Source organism: Eurosta solidaginis, chromosome 5, assembly GCF_040869045.1.
Source record: "Eurosta solidaginis isolate ZX-2024a chromosome 5, ASM4086904v1, whole genome shotgun sequence".
Taxonomy (NCBI): domain Eukaryota; kingdom Metazoa; phylum Arthropoda; class Insecta; order Diptera; family Tephritidae; genus Eurosta; species Eurosta solidaginis.
In genome coordinates, this window is record NC_090323.1 from 3,734,380 (window position 1) to 3,751,807 (window position 17,428).

Consider the following 17,428-nt stretch of genomic DNA (forward strand, 5'->3'; position numbering starts at 1 on the left):
CTAGTCTCACTACTGACAATTTAATTGTAACTCTTGCCAAGCGGGATCCTTTTATGTCGTCAAAGGCTATTGTAGCAGAAATTAATAATGCAATATCAACCTGAACTGTACGACGTCGATTGTGCAACAGGTACTTACCAGGCAGAGTAGCTCGAAAAGTGCCTTTGTTGCGAATTACAAATTTACGGAAGAGGAAATCTTTTGCTCAAGAGCACAGCACATGGTGTGGATTAGAGGGTAATAAAAAATGGTATAATATTCTTTGCAGCGATGAAACAAAAATAAATTTATTTGGAAACGATGCTGGCCGGAATGTAACGCGTCCTAGAGGGAAAAGAATTCTCAGCGCGGTACACGAAAAAACAGCTAAGCACGGTGGTGGCAACGTAATGATTTGGGGTTGCTTCTCTTGGCACGGAGTAGGCCCTATCCACCTAATCTCGGATACAATGGATAAGTTTATGTACAGGAATATACTACAAGATGTGATGTTGCCCTTTGCTGAAGAAAATATGCCACTTCGATGGCTTTTTATGCAAGACAATGACCATAAACACTCCTCAAGGCTAGTACGTGAATGGTTTTCCCAAAATAATGTAAGCGTTCTGGATTGGCCAAGCCAGTCACCTGATCTAAATCCTATTGAAAACCTTTGGGGAGACTTAAAGAAGCGAATCGGGAAAGAAGCATTCAAAAACAAGACAGAATTATGGCAAAAAGTTAAAGAGTTGTAGTATTCCACTCCCATAGAGACCTGCCGTAGGATTATCAGCTCTATGCCGAACCGAATGCAAAAAGTCATTGATAATAACGGTGGATACAGTGGTTATTGATCAAGCTTGGAGGCTGAAAACATATTTTTAAAATAAATTCATTAAGTTTTGTAAAACTATTACTAAGACTATTTTTTACCCATTTTAATGGCCACATGAAAATACCATTTTTGTTTATATTGACAACTAGCAGACCCGGCAGACGTTGGTCTGCCCTAAATTTGACCCATCTGCATACATTTTAACAAACTTTTTCCGTCTAACTCTGCCCTACCCCTATACACTGTTTCCTAATCTTCTTATTCACTCCTCCCTCCGTCTTTTTCGCTTCATCTCCATCTTCGTCTCATTCTATCTCTTTCTCTCTTTTCTCTTCTCTCAAGTTTTCCTCCTTCTTCTTCATCTCTTATTGCCAGTCCCAGAGGGTGGTATGTATTTTGTTCCAGTCCCATTCGGAGTCTCAGTCCCAGTCCCACTCCGACTCAGTCTAAGTCCCAGTCCTAGTCCTAATCCCAGTCCCAGTCCGTCTCTGGTATACTTCCCGGAAAAAAGCATCGTAAATACTAATATAGGCAAACTTATATACGAAATTTCAGGCAAATCGAATAGGACGTATGTAAATAGGTATGTGGGTATTAATAATTATTGTCTTTATTTCGGCTTCGCATGCATATTTATCAGTTTTGCCAGGTTGATGCGACTAAATCGAATATCACAATGAACTTTAGAGCTCTCAGCAACAGCTTTCATTTGATATCCATAATACACACACATTCTAGTGGTATCTGGGTCCATGTTTTGGCCTATATCTCGAGACCCTAGTTACCCAGCGGTGTAAAACTTACTCTGTATTATAGCACACACCAACAGCTTCAATTTGATACCCATAAAATACAAAAATATTCTAGGTGTATCCGGGTCCATGTTTTGGCCTATATCTCAAGACCGTAGTGTAAAACTTACTCTGTACTAAAGCATACATCAACAGCTTCAATTTGATATCCATAATGTAAAAACACATTCCAGGTGTATCCGGTCCACGTTTTGGGCTATATCTCGAGACACTCGCCTTCCAGTTGTCCGAAAATTATCCTGTACTATAGCACTCATCAACAGCTTTCATTTGATATCCATATTGTATAAACACATTCTAGGGTACCCTTTTCCACGTTTTGGGCTATATCTCGAGACCCTACCCTCCCAGTTGTATGAAAATTATCCTGTACTACAGCACTCATCAACAGCTTCAATTTGATATCCATAATGTAAAAACACATTCTAGGTGTATCCGGGTCCACGTTTTGGGCTATATCTCGAGACACTAGCCTTCCAGTTGTCCGAAAATTATCCTGTACTATAGCACTCATCAACAGCTTTCATTTGATATCCATATTGTATAAACACATTCTAGGGTACCCTTTTCCACGTTTTGGGCTATATCTCGAGACCCTACCCTCCCAGTTGTATGAAAATTATCCTGTACTACAGCACTCATCAACAGCTTCAATTTGATATCCATAATGTAAAAACACATTCTAGGTGTATTCGGGTCCACGTTTTGGGCTATATCTCGAGACACTAGCCTTCCAGTTGTCCGAAAATTATCCTGTACTATAGCACTCATCAACAGCTTTCATTTGATATCCATATTGTATAAACACATTCTAGGGTACCCTTTTCCACGTTTTGGGCTATATCTCGAGACCCTACCCTCCCAGTTGTATGAAAATTATCCTGTACTACAGCACTCATCAGCAGCTTCAATTTGATATCCATAATGTAAAAACACATTCTAGGTGTATCCGGGTCCACGTTTTGGGCTATATCTCGAGACCCTAGCCTTCCAGTTGTCCGAAAATTATCCTGTACTATAGCACTCATCGACAGCTTTCATTTGATATCCATATTGTATAAACACATTCTAGGGGTACCCGGGTCCACGTTTTGGGCTATATCTCGAGACCCTACCCTCCCAGTTGTATGGAAATTATACTGTACTATATCACTCATCAACAGCTTTCATTTGGTATCCATATTGTATAAACACATTCTAGGGGTACCGGAGTCCGCGTTGTGATCTCAAGACCCTATGCACGAAGCGAAAAAAAGGTAGACATTGGCCGATTCTCAGACCTACCCAATATGTTCACAAAATTTTATGAGAATCGGTTCAGCCGTTTCGGATGAGTTCAGCCTCTAAAACCGTGACAGAAGAATTTTATATATTAGATAGTGTAAACTTCAAAATACTTTTGAGTTACTATTTACATTTGTCTTATTAGTCTGAAAATAAAAACATAACAGAATTGAAAATGTGTTACTATTCGCTTAAAAAATTATGAGTTATTAGTACTCACATGGGAGTACTTATTTTAATGACCATATGTGTATGTCGGCGACTATGGTCTCACGCTTTTAAAAATATCAACGTAATATTCTCGAAGATCAATCCTAAAAAAGAGCTTTTTTTTTTGGTAACGTGCAAGAAAGAAAAACTTTACGTATCAGCAGCAACTCTCTCTGAGTGTAGAACATTTTTTCTGATGGGATTCCCACTACAATGATCGTGCGAATAATTTTAGGTGGTATAGGAGCACGCCATGTCAGCTCTTTGGCTACTCTCACATTATTCCTGCTTCGCGGGGAAGATATTCCTTGCGTAGCCGCTGACCATGACTCATCTGTCACTTCCGTAAATAATCTAATGATGGATGACACTGCCCGGATAAGTCGCCTAGAGTTACCTAAGCTCTCCTTCGTTGCTGTGCGATGTGAGGAGAGGAAGTTGCCTTGGCCAGTCCTCACCATATCAATGACTTTTACTCCTTTGCTATTGCAAGCGTAGAATCGGTTATTTTCGCACTTGCACGGCAGCAGCATGTCTGCCTACTTCTGTGCGGAGGCGGTCAATTTATTTTCTTTGTTCAGCAAAACGGATTTCCGAAACGTTAAGGACGCCATATGTGGATACTGTGCGGTAATCTCAAACAATTGGAAGCATCTCTCTAAGTTGCACCGACGTAAAAGCTGTTCGATACTTACGAATTTCATTGCAGTCACCCAGATTTCTGCACCGTATAAAAGTATAGATTCGAAGCGGATGCAATGAGCTTTCACACACCAGTCTTTTCGTGGGCTCCTTGAAAGTGTTCTCAGAAAACAGCAAGAAAAATAGTTATTGTATTTTTTGAAACTCTGCACGATTTTATTCAGTCTCGGCCTCTAAAACGATTTCATTCTAGTCAAAGTCGTTGCATATAAATTTTGAGACAGAAAAGTTTTGTTGCACACAACTTGTGAAATCAAAATCAAAATGATCGCCGATAAGCACCAAAATGTATATGATCTATCTTTGCCGTTACTGTTATTGTTTGGATGGGCGAGACTGATAAAATAATTCCACTGATTTGTAAAGGACTACCCTTATGTGTAAACGTGTGCTTATCAGTTTGATCATGCGAGATTTGTATTCAAAGTGCGCCACATAGAATTTTCGTTGTTTAATCTTACGTTTAATTTGTTTTATTGTCAACCACTTATATTAAAATAATTATATACACCTTGCTTAAAGCGTTGTTATGTCATTATACGTTATTGTTACTGAGCTCGAAGGCAATTCTTGTCAACCGCAATAACTCAACGCAACGCAACGTAATCTTATGTTTACTTTTACATACGCCACAAATCTCGCAAACACACATACTTCATATATTCAAAGCAAAAAATTGTGCGAGCGATTATAGTAAATACCAAAAAACCGACGGCGGACTTTTATAATAAATCAAAGTAGGAGTATTTGTCCCACTTGCAAAACGACAATTTAACTCAGAGTTAACCTGACGTGAGGGGTTAAACTTATAACTCAGAGTTAACCTAACGTAAGGTTTTAAACTTATATGCCTTTGCATTTTTTGATAGGCTTACGAAATTTCAACCTCAATATTGTAACGAATTTAGTGCGAACTAACGTTCGAATCGCTAAACTGTTGAATAAAAATTCAATAATGCAAAATGGCCTTTATTAAAGTACTTCACAATAACACTTCTACTACTCGACAGATAGCGTGCTTAAATCAAACTGATTATACTCTTCGATCTCCTCGTTACATACTTCTAGGCGTTTCCAGAATTTACTTAGTCACCAGCTATAAAATTATAGCTACAGAAGCACGTGTATAGCTTCTCATATGCGCGTGTATATGTGAGTGATATTTGCACAAATAATAGCCTACTTTTGGGATTATCTCAGATATATGCATTGTGCGTTGCTCTCCGCTGCTTGTATGGACATATGTGTAGATATAATGATTAATTTGGGTATGTGCATAGAAGTCACTGCTCAGTATCGGCTTAGAGATGATAGTATCCCTTAGTGTTGCTAATATTCGTCACAATATTATTAACCTTCGTTTTTTTTTTGTTGGGTTGCTGTACCACATAAATATTTATATATACTTGCATATGTTTGTGAAAATATGTGCTCTTTTATAGAAACTTGTATCTATGCCTGTATGTATTTTGTAAAGATGGCGCCTAACATGATACACACCTACACACCCAACAATTTGCCCCAAAGCTCAATGGTCTCTGGCTTTTGAAATTCGTTTGACGCTGGCTCCCGCCCCTACTTTTGACCTCAGCATTTGAGTTCATTTCATGTTTTTTTTGAGTTCATAGTCGTTCAAGATATTTTAGTTGCAATTCAACAGCTTTCTCTATCTTTTTATTGCGTTTCTATTTGCTACTGCTATTCTTATGTGCCGCCATTTCTGCTGTTATTTGTCCATCTCTTGCTCTGAATGTTAGCACAAATTTATGTTTGTGTGTGTTTGTATTTCATTTTGTTTTTATTTTATTTTGTAATGTAATATTTTTTTGCTTCTTCTTTCTCAACTTGTAGTCGGTGTTTTGCCTCTATGCGCCTCATTAATATTTAATTAAGAAAATCAATATGTATATATGTATGTCATGTAAGCCATACAGTTCGGCCATTTTTTTTTTGGTTCTTTGGCGTTAAAATATAAAAGAAGAAATGGCAGATTCTAAATTTTTTCTTTCATAAGCTGCCGGACTTGTGTTTTGCATCTTATTTTAGTTTTTCTTCCATTTTGGCAGCATTTTTTAAATGGTTGGCTGGCTGCGATGTTTTTGCTTTAATTTTTCTGTTGTTGCTGATTTTTTGCCAAAACCCGAACTGTCTTCCGTTGTTCTGCTTTACTTTGCATAAATTCTTAATGCAATACTTGCAGGCAAAGGTGAGAATGCTGTTCTTTATTTATTTTGATGAAATGTAGTTGGGTATTAGTTTGGACTAAGTAATTGAATCTAACTTCAAAAGATAAAATCCGAATGCTGCCACAAGTTGATTCAAAATTCGTTGCATACACACAGGCGCTCGCACGAGGATATAAAAAATCAGAAAACAGAATGAACTCTGGACTAAAGATCTAGGCCCATATAGTACAACCGGAAAATAGAGTTGCATTATCTATCTGGTGATTCTCTGGCCCAATTGCATTGCAATGGTGAAGCTTAACACTTAGTTAAGATGTTAAATAGAGGCAAATTTCACTAGCAATATTTTTTTTGGAAAATGATATTTTGAAGTTCACCAAAGGGTTAAATGTTCTAGGAAAATATGCGTTATAAAAATCATTAACAGTACTCTCAGACGATTTCCGCATGCTAACGCCCGGTTTTTCACTGCAAGTTTGAACTCCAGTTAAAGTTGACTAGAGTTTAACCGTGCCCTTTTGTTCGATAACATAAAATTTTGCTGCTCGTCTCGGCTTGAGCGGCCAAAGTGGCAGGGTTAAACTCTCGTCAACTTTAAATGTAGTTAAACTGGCACTGTAAAACCAGGCCTAAGAAAGTGAAAGTGTAGAGTATGTAAGCAAAAAGTGAACTTGCGCCTTAAAGTATGTAGCGTATTTTTTAATCATCTTTAATCGGCATTTTGTGTTCTGTATTACAAATTGGATATGCACTAAACAACATAATATGAATAAAACATTAAACAACCTACACGATAATTCAAGACTAATTGAAGAAAAAAAGTTCGTTTTCAATTATAATATATGAATGTTAATCGCTCCGTCTTGGGGGCAAATTTCGCAATGGTACTATCTGCAAACAAAAATTAAATAATAATAATAACAATAATAATAACAATTAAACAATATCCTAATCAACCTGAAATCGTTAAACTCCAGAAGAACTATTCTCTCCCTCTCTACAGTGTTCGACATTATAAATGGTACAATAGATTGCCCTCTTTTACTTGAACGTATATTTTTCCATGTCCCGCAGCGTTGTCTTAGGAATAACGATCTTTTTTCCTTAAAACAAGTCAGAAGTACTTATGCTAGCAATGCACCTATCTATAGAGCTTTAAGGGAACTTAACTCTCCATCGGGTTCTTTTACCTCTGATTTATTTAGCTCTAAAGCCAAATTTGTAGCTTCACTACTTGTAAGTTTTGATTAATATTGTAATTGTATAATCGTGTAATATTTATAGTGATCACTTAACATTTATTATTTATACTAAGCACAAAAAAAAAAACAAAAAAAATCTAAAGTTTTGTAATTAGTCTGTAAGTGCACTCTCGTCATGTATGACTACAAATAAATAAATAAATAAATAAAAATAAATAAATAAAAAACTTTACATGTCTACGCCAACCCTTACATTGCGCTGCCTTTTTTAAGCCCACAAATAGACCGTTTTTTTACATTGATTGCCTTAATCGTCTCTGGATTGTTCGCGAATCGTTTACCCGAATTTTCTGGCCTCTAGTTATCGCTCGATCCTCTGTTTCTTTTATTAGCGACACTATCTCGAACGAAATTTTTGTACAAAGACCATGAAAAGATAAGAAGAATAAAGCAGGAAGTATGCACCGCCGAGTATACAACATACTGTGAGGAATATTAGTGACACTAAGTGATACTCACATCACTAGTCTGATGCTAAGTAAATGAAGCCACAACAAAAATAAAGCAGGTATTCACTTGTATCTGCATAAAGGAATCAATCATTATGTCTACACATATGTACGTACACGCAGCGAAGAGAGATGCACAAACACATGCATATATGTAATCTGAGATGCTCCCAAAAGTAGTCAGTTATCTGTGGAAGTATTACTCACATATACCCGCGCATATGAGAAGCTATAACGTGCATCTGTAGTTATGTTATAGCTGGTAATTGTATAGCTGTTAAACAAGTGGCAAATTATAGAAATAGAAACGCCTAGAAATATGTGAACGAGGAAACCAAAAAGTATAAAAGCAGCAGCAGCTGAGGCACGACGAGTCAGTTTGATTTAAGCACGCTATCTGTCGAAAAGTAGAAGTGTTATTGTGAAGTACTTTAATAAAAGCCATTTTGCATTATTGAATAGTGGAGTTATTTATTCAACAATTTAGTGATTCGAACGTAAGTAGAAGGTTGCAAATAAGCGAAATTGCACTAAATTCGTTACAATACTTTTTATTATCCTCGTACTTACCCTTCGTTTTTTGGGAAAAGCAATTTATTAAAGTATACACAATTATTGCATATTTTAAGTGGGAAAATTTCCATTTTTCTCCGTGGTATTTAATTTTCTTTGTACAAAGATTCTTTCTGGGTATACGGGTAGTGAAAGGTCGGAAGATTACAATTCAAGTTAAGGAAATGATTAATCAACTTCAGAAGTTCCAACTCGAATTAAAACGTTACGGTTTTTGAAATTCAACTTTCTGAGATTATCTTGAAAGTTGTAGTTATACCTACCCTAACTGCGTATTGCAAAACCACTTGAGAAATTTATTTTGAATTCGAAACGACCATAAAAATCGAGTTCCGAAAGAAGCCATTCATCATTCACCTCATTACGAAGCTCACCTTCTGAGTTACAAATTAATGTGCTTTTAATATAACAATTAATTGTAGTCAACTATGTTTTTTAGCTACTAAAAATGCATATGAATTTTCATTTAATCCGTATCTTTTCGTAATTGCTCTTCTTGCATGTAGCGCATTAATTAAAGCGATAACTTTCCAAGTACTTTTTTCACAAATTGCTCTTAATTTCGTGTAATGATTAAGCTCCTTTTTTATGCGAGTTTTTCTTTGGTGGCGTGATTCTAAATTTGTGCAAATCTTTCTAGACTTTTGCCTTTACAAACATTTATATACACACAAAGTGTTGTTGTCAAACACTTCATTAAATTCGGAATGTTCACGCTGTTCGTAAAGCTAAGATTATGCAAATTTCCAAGCAATTATCTTTTTCGTCCATTCCCTTTATGTTGGTCATTTCGTTGACAGAAATTTTAAGTTTGCTACTTTTTTTCATTTGCTTAATTTTGCAATTTATTTCTCGTTTTCTGTTTTCTTGCGCACCGCAACTAATATCATTTCGGATTTTAATTCGGTTTCGAATTATTTATCTTTTGTTAAAAATTTAGTTATTTCGAGAAAACAGCGGCTTGGTAAGCAACGTACAGGCCATTCATACACTCTTTCGCCAAATATGATCAGACGAATAAGAATTAAAGTGTGCGGGGAAAGCCTGATAGTATCGTCACTGTACACGGTACTGAAGTCGTAATTGAACTAACTGAATGAACCTTTTAAGTGCAGCTTATGGCCTGCAAGTTGTAATACCGGCCATATGCCACAATCTGAGGAAAGCCCACGATAAAACCCACAACATGCATGATCTGCTATGTCTGAATTTGAGTACCCTGGAAAGCGTATATGGCTCCGTCGAATATAATTTCGTAATGGTCCAAAGCCAGTTCCAAAATTATTCTGAAAATTATTTTTGTAGGATTCAAAGATTTCTGTATTTGATTAGCGAGACATGCTCATATTGCTTTATGTCCCAGTAACCATCGCAATTTTTCTTTAATATTCAAAGATTTCTCTGCACGAAAGTTTTCAAAATGGCTATGAAGATTGCCGCAATATTTTCCCGAAAGAATTCTGAAATCCTCCTTAAATACACCCGAAATTATCCTGATGAAACATCACTTGACTTCCCTTAGTCCTAATTTTCGCGAAGCAGGTGTAACAATTTTGGATAAGTAAAAGCCCGAATATGTGGCATGAGTCTTGATTACACTGTGAACCACTTTAAAGCCATTGTCTAAGGGCGGCACGAAATCTGCTCTTTATCAAAGACTTAATCCACATAATATAATACGGAAATCATGTCGCATTGTGTGGTCATTCTCTGGTCGAATTTCTTTGCTTTGTTGGTGCTATAGGCGTGGTTAAGGTAGTGTATATAAAAAATTACACGAAGAATATTTTTTGTGGAAATTGCTATTTTAAAGTTCATCAAATGTTCGAAGAATACGAAAGTGAAAGCCTAGCAAAATTTAAAAAAATAGGGGAAATGCGCCTTGAATTATGCAGCGCATTTCTGAATTATCCAATCATTGGATTTTTTTTCTTAAAAAGGTGTATTACTAATTAGATTTTCATTCCACTAACATAAGTTGTTCATTCTTAGTTGAGGTACAGTAAAATTTACTGGATGATTTTTCAGAATATTTTAACACCTTAACTCTCTCACGAATGACTCGTCTTAACTATTTCTAGAAATTTCACATAAAACAGCATTTATAAAATTACTATGGTCTAGAAAAGTCATTTGCCAGAAGATTTTACTAGAGGTACTCTCAGAGAAAAAAACCGTAGGCCACACAAGGAAGAAAAAAGGAAATTGTTCGCCTAGATGTATGCAACAAATTTTGTGTACTTTATATGATTTGCTTCTATACTATACGAAAGAGTACTGCAGAAATGTTTGTTTAGTGCACATATTCTCATTAATCTTTGGGGGAAGCAAAACGTCAATAAGAGAGGATTTTGCATATTTAAAGGCACACATTTATTTTTTTAGTCTGCCATTTTTCACACTTCTTCTGCAGATATTTCGCGGAACTATATAATATTGTAACGAATTTGGTGCAGTGCCTCTTATTTGCAACCGTCTGCCAACGTTCGAATAACTAAACTGTTGAATAAATAACTCCACTATTCAATAATGCAACATGTCCTTTATTAAAGTACTTCACAATAACACTTATACTTCGCAACTGATGGCTTGCTTAAATCAAACTGATTGTCGTGCCTCAACTGTTGCTGCTTTTTATACTGTTTGGTTTCCTCGTTGACATATTTCTAGGCGCTTCTATTTCTAGAATTTACTAGTTAGTTATCAGCTATAAAATTACCAACTATAACTACGTTTATAGCTCTCATATGCGCGTGTATATGTGAATGATACTTGCACAATTATAGCTTCTCATATGCGCGTGTATATGTGAGTGATACTTGCACAAATGATTGCATACTTTCTGGAGTATCTCAGATATATGCATGTGGTTGTGCGTTGCTCTCCGCTGCTTGTATGGACATAATGATTAATTTGGTTATGTGCATACAAGTCACTGCTCAGTACCGGCTTAGAGATGATAGTATCCCTTAGTGTTGCTTATATTCGTCACAATATAATACTAATACTATAATACTAAAAATTTCACAAACACAGTCAGGTTTACTTTCTCTCACTGAAGTGAATGAATGCTCTTAAATCAAACGAATTTTGGTTCAGACGAGAAAACACGACTATTTCCGTAATACGTAATATCGCTCTTAGTGAAATTTGTGGTGAATATTTTTCTATAACATTTCAATACTTCGGCCTCGAAACAGCTAAACAAACGATGGGCGTTGGACTATCTCTTGCAGGATAACGAGATCTCTCTGGCTGGAAGTGGCCAGCAGGCGTTCTACTGAAATTCGGGGCTTCACCAAAGGCTCATCTTTCACTAATAAATGGGGTTCTGATGGGAATGTGTCTGAAAATATAGGAAAATCTCTCTTGCGCCAGCTGCATGGACGAAGTGGAATCATTGAGACATGCATGCTTTACTGTAAAGGTCAAGATTCCTCTTATTCCAACTTACATTCTTAGTGCGCAACAATTATCAAAGTAGATATAGCCTTCGGCATCTTGATTTTTTGTGTGGATGTTCTTGTTGTTGTTGTAGCGATAAGGACACTCCACAAAATTTTTTAATGCACTGGAGTGACCATCTCGGGTACGATTTAGTATGACCCCTATATCCATCAGAAACTTGGCCGCTAAAGAAATAGGATTCGCCACGAGTAGTTGAGATTGGCAATTGGGTTGGAGATGCTATAAATTACGCTGGCAATCCCTTGGAAAGATTGCGCTATAAAACCCCTTGAAAGAGTTTGGAATTTGGTCACCTCTTACGACAGGCATACCTGCCGCGGATATATTCTAAGCCAATAACCCACTGGGCGATGTTATGCTGATCTTTATGTTGTCCAAGTGAGCTTCCCTGTTTGTGTGGCTTATATTCAACCTAACCTAATCCTGTAGATGCTACCGAAATGTCATTCTACAAAAATGGCCTTTCATAAAAGATCTAAACGGTCACATTATTTCATACAAATATTTTCTTAAAATCTAATATAAAAAATTCTTCTGTCACGGTTTTAGAGGCTGAACTCTTCCGAAACGGCTTAACCGATTCTCATGAAATTTTGTGAGCATATTGGGTAGGTTTGAGAATTGGCCATCGTCTACCTTTTTTCGCTACGTGTTTAGGGTCTTGAGATCAAAACGTGGACCCGGGTACTCCTAGAATGTCTTTATACAATATGGATATCAAATGAAAGCTGTTGATGAGTGCCATAGTACAGGATAATTTTCATACAACTGGGAGGCTAGGGTCTCGAGATATAGCCCAAAACGTAGACCCGGGTACCCCTAGAATATGTTTATACAATATGGATATCAAATGAAAACTGCTGATGAGTGCTATAGTACAGGAAAATTTTCATACAACTGGGAGGCTAGGGGCTCGAGATATAGCCCAAAACGTGGACCCGGATACACCTAGAATGTGTTTTTACATTATGGGTATCAAATTGAAGCTGTTGATGTAGGTTTTAGGTCAGAGTAAGTTTTACATAGCTGGGTGACTACGGTCTCGAGATATAGGCCAAAACATGGACCCGGATACACCTAGAATATGTGTGTATTATGGATATCAAATGAAGGCTGTTGCTGAGAGCTGTAAAGTTCATTGTGATATTCGATTTATTCGCATCAACCTGGCAAAACTATTTACATACGTCCTATTCGATTTGCCTGAAATTTCGTATATAAATTTTCCTATATTAGTATTTACGATGCTTTTTTCCGGGAAGTAGACCAGAGACGGACTGGAACTGGGATTAGGACTAGGACTGGTACTGAAACAGAGACTCGGAATGGGACTGGAACAAAATACATAACACCCTCTGGGACTGGCAATAAGAGATGAAGAAGAAGGAGACCAACTTGAGAGAAGAGAAAAGAGAGAAGGAGACAGAGAAAGAGATAGAATGAGACGAAGATGGAGGTGAAGCGAAAAAGACGGAGGGAGGAGTGAATAAAAAGATTAGGAAAAAGTGTAGAGGGGTAGGGCAGAGTTAGACGGAAAAAGCTTATTAAAATGTATGCAGATTGGCCAAATGTAGGGCAGAACAACGTCTGCCGGGTCTGCTAGTTTAACTATAAAAAACTCAATTACGAATTTTGCTGAAAAAACTATTTTTACCCCCTTTTCGCTTATTATTATGAAATCAACTTAAGCAAAAGTGTTCAAATTTAAAATGACCGCAGTTACGACAATACTGCCAGATGTATTGAGGTTTGACTATATGAGTGTATGTCTCTCATTTAGAGTAGCAGTTTTTCCCCCTCAGAAAATTACCCTAAACTATTTGGTATAGGTAAGTTAAGTAAGCAAAAAAAGTGTGTGTGCTCAACATTCAAAGTGCATTCGACTTATTTAATTTAATACTCCTCGCGCTTTATAAAATAGCTATTAAATTTGTGCATTCCAAATCCAGCGTTAGAGCTCTTCCTTTGGCTATTTACACTTAACGAAATAGCTTAAGTACATAAAATAGCAGCATTAAATAAATATGAGTAACGTGCTGGGGAAACTTTAATTTGATTACGTCACATAATATTCGTCTTTGCATATTTAATTTGACTTATCAGCTTGGCAGCAGCATTTACTCACCGCCAAAAGTCAAATATTTTACCTTTGCGGTTTGTACACGCAACCATAAACGACTTGTCGCTTGAGCGCTGACAACGGTTGGTGGGTGTGTGGGTTGGTGGTGGCGTATGAGTAACATTTCGCTAGCAAACAACGGCGACGTTTGTCCTTTGGCGGCTTGAAGCCTAAAACTTAAATATTGGTTGCGTAAATCACAAATGCAAATTATGAACATTTACCACATTAGATACAAATGGAAGTTAGTTATTATTGTTTGTTCGTTATGTAAGCTTTGGCTAGTGCCTGTGCACTGCAGCATTCCATAATTGCTGTTGTTGCTGTGGCTTTCGACACCGCGGTATGACAATGTGGTTGGTAACCCCGTTGCGGTTTTGTTTTTCTATTGCAAGATATTTGGCTGCTTCGGAGTATTTAATTGCATAGCTAATGCTTTGAATACGTCACACAAACAGCCAGACGTGCATTTTATGTAGTTCAAATCTAACATTGCCACGCATTAGACTAAAGCAATAAAGTAGCTGCATTGCATTGAAGAAGCGCACACATACATCCACACAGTTTGCGAATAAATATCTGAGCGCTATAAAAGTTCAGCTAAACACAGACAATAAATCCCCTGAGTGTGCTTTACTTCACTTAACACCCACTTCACGCTGTAATGCAGTGTAATATAACTATGTGTGTGTGTGTGTGTGTGCGTGCAGCGTACTTGTTAGTGTAAGTGTGCATGTTAATATGAGTACATTTTTGTGCTCTTTTACTAGCGCATCATATTCACTCATAACTAAGAAATTATTCAGCGTTTTTAATGTTCCAATAGATTGATTAAGCTCTGCTTTGGCCATGAGGGGACTTTACGCGTAAGCACTGGGTTAGGATGTCATGTTACTATGACTATTACACACACATAAAAATATTGTTTTTTTTTTTTTTTGAAATAAAATATGCACAAATGTCTATTTGCTGTAGTTGCAATGGGAATAATTTTGGGCTTATTGGTGAAATATATTGTGACATATGTTAGCGCTTGACTTTTGTTGGAGCTAAATGGCTTTAAATAGGCTGAAACTGAATACTCTCTTAGTAATTGAATTTCATATGTCATACATGGGAGCCACCGTGGTGTGATGGTAACGTGCTCCGCCTACCACACCGTATGCCCTGGGTTCACACCCCGGGCAAAGCAACATCAAAATTTTAGAAATAGGGTTTTTCAATTAAAAGAACATTTTTCTAATCGGGGTCGCCCCTCGGCAGTGTTTGGCAAGCGCTCCGGGTATATTTCTGCCATGAAAAGCTCTCAGTGAAAACTCATCTGCCTTGCAGATGCCGTTCGGAGTCGGCATAAAACATGTAGGTCCCATCCGGCCAATTTGTAGGGAAAATCAAGAGGAGCACGACGTAAATTGGAAGCAAAGCTCGAAAAGATCTCTTCGGAGGTTATCGCGCCTTACATTTATTTATTTATTTATACATGGGAGAATTTCGTGTTGTTGTTCCAGTAGCATATATTTTTTGTAACAGCGGTCATCAGGACAAAAAGCCCTACTCTCTCCGCATTCCACTTTAGAATACGGAACGAAATACTATTTTTCATTGGAGTAAGGTTTGATGTGGTGGGTCACAAGCTCAGCGCACAACCCGCTTAGCGGGTAAGAAAATATTATGTGCACGTTTATATAGCTAGCCACTTGATCCGAAACAGACGTCCGCTTGCAACCGCACTATGTGGTGGACAGACGCTGCAGACGAAAACCCCCCCAGCTAGCCCTTGAATCGAGTATGACAGACCAGCCTAGCCAGGTTGTCGACTTCTCACATTAGCTCACCACTAAACGGATGTAAAGTAGCTACCCAGAGGATACTTGGCCGTAAGCGACCGGAAGTTGTGAGCTGCTTGAACCGCATGCAAAATAATCGCTGTGCCTATTCACTGATGAATGGCGGTCAGAAGCTTTCCCCACTTGCGTGGACACATGGCTCAACCCTGCTTGGGAACCAGAATTAACACAAACAACAACATTTGCTCTGAAACACAGCAAAGAATCAATCTTGCCAATAAATGCTACTTTGGACTAGGTAGGCAATTGAAAAGTAAAGTCCTCTCTCGGCGAACGAAAATCATACTCTACAAGTCACTTATCGTACCCGTCCTGCTATATGGGGCAGAAGCATGGACCAAAACAACATCAGATGATGCGGCTCCGTTAGTGCTCGAGGAAAAAGGTCTTCGAACGATTTACGGTCCATGCTCTTTGTGTTGGCGATGGCGAGTACCGAAGAAGATTTAATGATGAGCTGTGCGAGCTTTACGCAGACATCAACATAGTCCAGCGAATTAAAATGCAGCGGCTACGCTGGCTAGACAATGTTATTCGAATAAAAGATGACGCTTCGGCTAATAAAATATTTTTATCGGAACCCGCCACTGGAAGCTGTGCTGAAGCTACAGCGACTCAGACAAAAACCATCAATAAGAAAAGCAGTCATCATGCATTAAAAAATTTACAAAGTTTACTCACTCCTAACGAACAGCCGCTCCTGGCTGATTTCTGTTTAATTTTTAATATCGCAACCAGAAGGTTCCATAAGCCCATAAGCTAACAAAGCGGGCTCTGTTGTATGCTGTCATATTAGGCAAAAATATTTTGTATAAAATGCTTGTCCTTGTCATATCAATTTTAATATATATAATTGCTTTTTTATCTTTACAGCGAGTCTTGTAATGCGCCTTGGGGGAGGCTTACCATACGACGGCGACCCCCCGACAATGAGCGCAGCTGGCAATGACTATGCAGAATTATGCGATCTTGGACCCTCACGATGGAGTTCGCGTGGCTATTATTATGCACCACCCCCACATGGAACCGCCTTGCATCCTAGTGCCGCCGGCATATCGGGCCTACAACAACAACAATCCTCATCTAGCGTACCAACTGGCAGTTCGATCGGACTCAGTGCGCATCCATTACGCGCGCCGAGTAGTTACGAGGCGGAAGACGTGTCTTTTGGTATGATTACTCCACCACCGGGTGTGATCGGTCCAACATCGTCAGTGGGTCTTAGCGGTACGTACGGTGTTGGTTCACGTATTGGCAATAGTACGAGTTCGTTACGTGGTGGCCGTTCAGGTTTATATTATTCACCGCCTGGTACATCGTATACGATTGTGGAACGGCCGCATTCACCTCATTACTATTACAATTCAGCGGGGGCGCCAACAAAAGGTGGCTCATTGCCTGGGCGTGGTTCATCGTATCTATCATCTACAGCCTCACCGACAAGTCATATGGCGGCTACCGGTGGTGGTGGTACACTACCAAATCATACGGCGACTATGGGCGGACGTTCCCACACTAGTATGGGTATGGCGAATGGCAATAAAAAGCGCCCAATTTCGCCGGAGCAAGTGCTGCGCATGTTCGGTGCGACGCAATCGTCTTCAGTTCCTACAAGCAGCTACCACTATAGCAATGGCACAAGAGATCGCACCGGACGACGTAGTCCGGCGAGTAGTCCACCCTCTACTACGCATCAGGTGAG

General features: G+C 38.3%; 1 protein-coding gene across 4 annotated transcripts in view; it reads left to right on the forward strand.

The window, feature by feature from the left end:
• Positions 1–17,428, forward strand: part of dysc (dyschronic) — a 249,972-nt gene that overhangs the window by 48,970 nt on the left and 183,574 nt on the right. For all 4 annotated transcript variants that reach the window (XM_067791659.1, XM_067791661.1, XM_067791660.1 and 1 more), the window contains exon 4: positions 16,600–17,423. In XM_067791659.1, the coding sequence (XP_067647760.1) occupies positions 16,611–17,423 (813 nt within the window). In that variant the 5' untranslated portion in view covers positions 16,600–16,610. The remainder of the gene's footprint in view (positions 1–16,599; positions 17,424–17,428) is intronic.